Raw genomic sequence first — 5,804 nt, 5'->3', positions numbered from 1 at the left:
GCGCGCGCGCACGCGTGCTCTTGCCTGTGCATGGGCATGAGCGCACACGCGCACGCGCTGTCCCTCAGTTTTTTTGCTCAAGGCTAGAGTTCTACCACTTGGGCCACAGCTGCCCTTCGGATTTTTGGTCCTAAATTGAAGGTAAGAGTCTCACAGACTTTCTTGCCTGGGCAAGAACCCTCAGATCTTAGCTAGGATTACAGGTATAAGCCACCTGGGCCTGGATTACAGATATTATTTTGAACTCTGAACTTTTTCATCTCCTCAAGAGGTTCTTTGTTAATCCTGATTTTTTGTTTTTTTTTCAGTACATATTCGTCTCCTTACTCTCCAGAGATTCCACATACAAACTGCTCAGATCTGTGTGTGGACACTTAGACGTGAGTGTGGCGTCCTGAGCCTCCGGTCCTGTATTTTGTATGGTTTTGTGGTTGGTCTAGTTTTTCACATTGTTTCAATAATTTCAGAATTCGAGTGTTGGTAACAGTCCCAATCCATCTTCTCCTGAAAACAGCTTCCGGGAAGACCGCCCTTCATCTTTGCCTCTGGTGAGTTGCCTACATAGCTATCTAAAGGCAAAAGAATAGGAGTGTGTCCCACAATGCTCTGTGCCTACACCGTGAGCAGGGCTGGGGAAAACATAGGAGCAGAGCTTTTGAGGCCCAGATGAAGAAACAGAGCATATCTTTCCTGGAGAAGAACCACAGGAGGCCATAAGCTTGTTTGTAGTAGTTGAGAGTTGTTCTGCAGAAGATATAAAGTTCTATGTGATAGTAGGTTGTGATGGTGAGCCACCCATTCATAAGGTCTGCTTTGTTTCTCTCACATACTCTAAGCAAGTGCTCAACTCCTCACCTACATCCACAACCAGTAACATCATTCAAAGAGAGTCACAAGTCTGTATGAGGTAGGGCACGACTCATACCACAAAGCACTGTAGACACTCTCTGTGACAAACTGGGAAATATCAGGCCCGCACACCTATAATCTCAGAAGACTGAGATCTGAGGATCCTGGCTTACAGCCAGCCCAAGTAGAAAAATCCAAGAGCCTTTTATCTCTATTTAATCAGAAAAAAAAAAACAGAAGTGGAGGTGTGGTTCAAGTGATAGAGCACCAGCCTAGGGCTGGGAAGGTGGCTCAGTGGTAGAGCGCTTGCCTTGCATGCCTGAGGCCCTGGGTTCGATTCCTCAGCACCACATAAGAAAAAAGAAAAAAGCCGGAAGTGGCGCTGTGGCTTGAGTGGTAGAGCGCTAGCCTTGAGCTGAAGAGCTGAAGGACAGCGCCCAGGCCCAGAGTTCAGGCCCCACAATCGAACCCAAAAATAAAAAATAGAGCACCAGCCTTGAGCAAAATAAGCCAAGGCTGTGAGTTCAAGCCCCAGGACTGGCACACACACGCAAAAAAAAAAAAAAAAATGTGCATTTATTTATTTATTTAGATTCAAAGCATGTTCACAAGTGGGGCATGGTGGTACATGCCTGTAATCTCAGCACTCAGAAATTTGAGACAGGAATTGGAGACTAAACCCTGGGCCACATTTGAGACCCTGTCTCAAATTTAAAAAAAAAAAAAAAAAAAGTGATTACAGAAAAATTTGTCAAAGAACATTCATTTTGAGTTGTAACCTCTCGGTACAACTACTTAAAAGTTATTAAAAAAGAATTGTTCATTATTCATAATGACCAAAATGTGAGGAGGAAGAGCCTAATGTCCTTCATCTAATGAATGGATCTTTTAACATGATTTAGATACACAAAGGAATAATGTCTAGCCATAAAAAAGAAAGAAATGCTGATACATTGTTACCGAGAGGCTCCACTTTGAAAATATTATACTAAGTGGGGAAAACAGGACCACATATTATACGATTCCATCTACAGATGCTCTTCTGCAGATGATAAGTTTCCATCCTAATAAGCCCAGCATGGGTTGAAAATCCCATGAAAAATGCATTTTCTAGACCTAACATTGTGCCTTCGCCACACAGCAGAGTATACCATAGAACATCGCTCAGTTCCCTTCACAGTCACGCTGCTGCCCAGGAACTGTTTTCTGTCACTTCCTGACATTGTAAGAGAGTCTTGCAAGGTATCACACTTTCCATAAAGTCAAAACAATTAAATATGACCGCGTGGAGTGTGACAAACCTGGTTTTACCTGTGGGTCCCCACAGTCATGTTTGGTCACCAGGCAAGTGCAGTCGCTGCCCACATTCAGTTCCTTGATCTATTGACATGCCAGCCTCATGTCATGGCTATGGAGATTAGATGTAATTTTATAAGCAGTTTTGCATAATCTTAAACAGAATAGGCATTTGATAAAGTTGAAGAGCTTTGATGTTTTAATTTTCCTTCCTCCTATAATTGTTTTGGGGGGGTCCTAGTACTGAGGCTTGAACTCACACTCTCCCTTAGCTTTTCCACTCAAGGCTAGTACTCTACCACTTGGGCTTCTGCTTCATTTCAGCTTTTTGCTGGATAATTAGAGAAAAGAGTCTCTGGGCCTTTCCTGCCTGAACTAACTCCAAATTCAGAACCTCAGATCTCAGTTCTCTGAGCCACTAGTGCACAAACACACACACACACACACACACACCTGTAAATTCTTAAATGAAATTGAATTTAATTTAAATAACCAAAGACAGGACAGCAAGTTCAAGGGGGAAAGCTGTCACAAGGTGAGTCTCTTCTTTGGCAGCTGCCAGAATTGCTAAAAGCTCCACCTAATTGTATCTTTGCCAGGACATTTTCATGACACCACCTGGGACCTCCGTTAGAGGAGCAGAACTGCTCTGCTTTGTCTCTTGCTTCTCTGTCACCAGTCTATAATAAATGTCATGTGTCTGACCTGTTTTGAGTGATCTAGGGGGATTAAGGAGCTTCTAATTTTCTTGGTCCAATTTGCAACCTGCTTTTCCTTTTCTGCTTTCCATATTTTCTGTAAACAACACTTTAGCAATATGTTCTCTTTTTTAAAACATGGATTCAAACTTGGATCCTTGACTTTCTGTTCACGTTTTCTTTTTGTAAAGTGTCTACAGCAGTCCATTTTCCTTATTACAAAGCATTAATGAAGCTTCTCTAGTTTCAAGCTTGGATGCTTTTACACCATTAACATTCTAGCGTTGTTGTTTTTTTTCTAGCTATTTGTTATTGCAAACAAGTTGGCTACTGTCTCTTGGCAGGATTCTAACCAGCCAGAAGAATCTCAGTTTCAGTAACCAGAAACTGATCAGTTAGGAAAATCCCAGTAGTAGAGGGCAGTCCCTTTTTTCCCCATATTCTGTGGGTCAAGTGAGAGTGAGCCAGGGCTTACGAAGGCCTGCCCTTCACTAAAGAACATTCTACTGTCACTGTGTCCCTGCAGGACTTCAATGATGAATTCTCAGACCTCGATGGAGTGGTTGAACAAAGAAGGCAGGGCATGGAAGGGTACAGCAGTTCGGGTTCTCAGACTCCGGAATCAGAGAACTCCCGAGGTCTGGAAAATCTTGGTATCTTGTCTCGAACTTAACTCCCCGCAAAACACGCACAGCCCACTCCGCACTCTTCCTATTTAACAGATGTAGAGGGGGTCTGGAAAGGGGGTATTTGAAAGTTCAAAGAAAAGGAAATGTCTCTCTAGAGTAAAAACTCATTTCCTTTTTATGTGTATTTAAGAAATGTCTCGTTAGTTGTCAGAATGAGCCAGATATGGTGTTGTGCTCAGGAGGCAAAAGCAGGAGGATCAAAAACTTGAGGCCAGCCTGGGCTATGAAGCAAGTTCCGAAACAGCCTGGGGCATTCACAAGATCCTGTCTCCTTAATTGTCAGTGTAGCTGCAGTGGTAAAGTGCCAGCCTTGAGCAAAAAAAAAAAAAAGCCAAGCAAGAGCATAAGGCCCTGAATTCAAACCCCAGAACTACGTGCATTCGCGTGCGCGCGCGCGCACACACACACACACACTCACCACACAAAGACATTCTATTAGGATGACAGTGTGTACTGTTTTCTTACCTCTCACTGCAGTAATAGTATCCACTGTTGTGGCTTCAGCCTTTTGAAGAAGCAAACTGCTCCAGGATCACTTTATTACTTATTTTCTTGAGCATTGGGTTTTAATCCACCCACCTCACCCCACTTGTACCAATCCATGTATATTCTTGTTGTACAGATTCAGAATTTATTTGTTTTATCCAGATGCTAGTGGCTGACACCACTAATCCTAGCTACCACGGAGAAGGAGATGTTGGAGGACTGAGATTCAAAGCCAACCCAACCACCGAAAAGCTCAGTGAGGCCAGGTGTCAGTCACTCACCCATGCCTGTATTTCTAGCTACTCAGGAGGCTAAGATCTGAGGATCAAGGTTCAAAGCCAGTCAGGCAGAAAGTCCATGACATTCTTATCTTCAATTAACCAGCAAAAAGCTGGAAATGGATCTGTGACTCAAGTGGTACAGCACCATCCTTAAGCAAAACAGCTAAGGCACAGTACCCAGGCCCTTAGTTCAAGCCCCAGCCCCAGTAGCAACACACACACACACCACAGCCACAGAAGCTCAATTGGAGGTGTGGCTTAAGTAGTAGAGCTCCAGCCAAGCAAGTAAGCTGAGTTGTATGCAAATGCCTGAGTTCAAAACCACCACCACCACCACCCCTCCAAAAAAAAGAAGGAAAAGAATTGATTTGCTTTGTGGTTGATGCTGTTTTCAAATCCATCTGGGAACAGACTGACCCCACCTCACTTTGGCTTGGTAGACTTCCACGTGACAGAATCCCAGACAGTTCTGAATGCCACCAAAGGGGAGGCAAAACCACCTCGGGCCGACACGCATTTGAACAGAGTGCCTGATGGCAAAGCCAAGACCCTTCCCACACATGGTAAGGAACTGAAGGTTTTATGGACATGGGGCGATTTCTGTTTGAATTTTGTGTGTGTGCTGGTCCTGGGACTTCAACTCTAGGTGCTGTTCCTGAGCTGCTTTTTGCTCAAGGCTAGCGTTCTACCATTGGAGCCACAGCTCCCTTCTGGATTTTTCATTAGTGTGTTGGGAGTTAGAATCTCACAGACTTGCCTGGCCAGGCTGACTTCTAACTACGATCCTCAGATCTCAGCCTCCTGAGTAGCTAGGATTACAGGCTTGAGCCACCAGCGCCTGGCTGTTTGGAACTTCTAAAGAGTCCCAATGTTTCGTTTATCTGACTCCTTTCATATTCCTCCTCCCCTCCTGTTGTAGGTCTCTGCATAGTCTCACTTATTCATTCAACAAATAGCATCCAGCTCTGAATTCACTAGGTGATCGGCCTCTCATATTCTCCCTTTATGAAAGTTGCTTCATTATCCCAGTTACTTTGAAATGATAATCCACAGTTTTGATGGTAAAACTCAGATTTTTTTTTTTGGCTTATTGTTCTACTCACTAGTTATTAGTTATACTGGCATAAGAGCTCGGAAAGTCTTTTCTTGTTCTCCAGTGACTCCATATGTCCCCAGAGAAATCCTTCATAAAATAGCCATTGAGAAAAACTGTTGAACAAAACGGTTGGAAAAAGTCTTGAAGCTACTGGCTAAAATAGCCACTGGGAGGCTTGGTTGATGTTTTCTTTACTTAGGAATGACAAGTACCTCTTGAAGGAAGTATACTGCACTATGGTGTTGAACTGTTAGTGTGTGTGTGTGTGCATGTGTGTATATGCTGGTACTGGGGCTTGAATTAGGAGCCTTAGCACTGTCCTTAGCTTTGTCACTCAAGCTGAACTCACTACTTGAACCATAGTTTCACTTCTGGCTTTTTTTTTTTTTGGTGGTGGTGGTGGTGGTGG

General features: G+C 43.7%; 1 protein-coding gene across 1 annotated transcript; it reads left to right on the top strand.

The window, feature by feature from the left end:
- Positions 1-210: 210 nt before the first annotated feature.
- On the top strand, positions 211-4,862 carry LOC106002616 (GRAM domain-containing protein 3-like; the record flags this gene model as incomplete). Its single annotated transcript, XM_013037467.1, has 4 exons — positions 211-380; positions 468-548; positions 3,370-3,481; positions 4,740-4,862. Coding segments are annotated over 4 exons (486 nt in total), but the record flags the coding sequence as incomplete, so codon positions are not given.
- Positions 4,863-5,804: the final 942 nt, after the last annotated feature.

The sequence above is a fragment of the Dipodomys ordii genome, unplaced genomic scaffold (genome assembly GCF_000151885.1).
Source record: "Dipodomys ordii isolate 6190 unplaced genomic scaffold, Dord_2.0 Scaffold15099, whole genome shotgun sequence".
NCBI lineage: Eukaryota > Metazoa > Chordata > Mammalia > Rodentia > Heteromyidae > Dipodomys > Dipodomys ordii.
The sequence above is the reverse complement of the archived record's forward strand: the minus strand, read 5'-3'. Positions and strand labels throughout refer to the sequence as shown.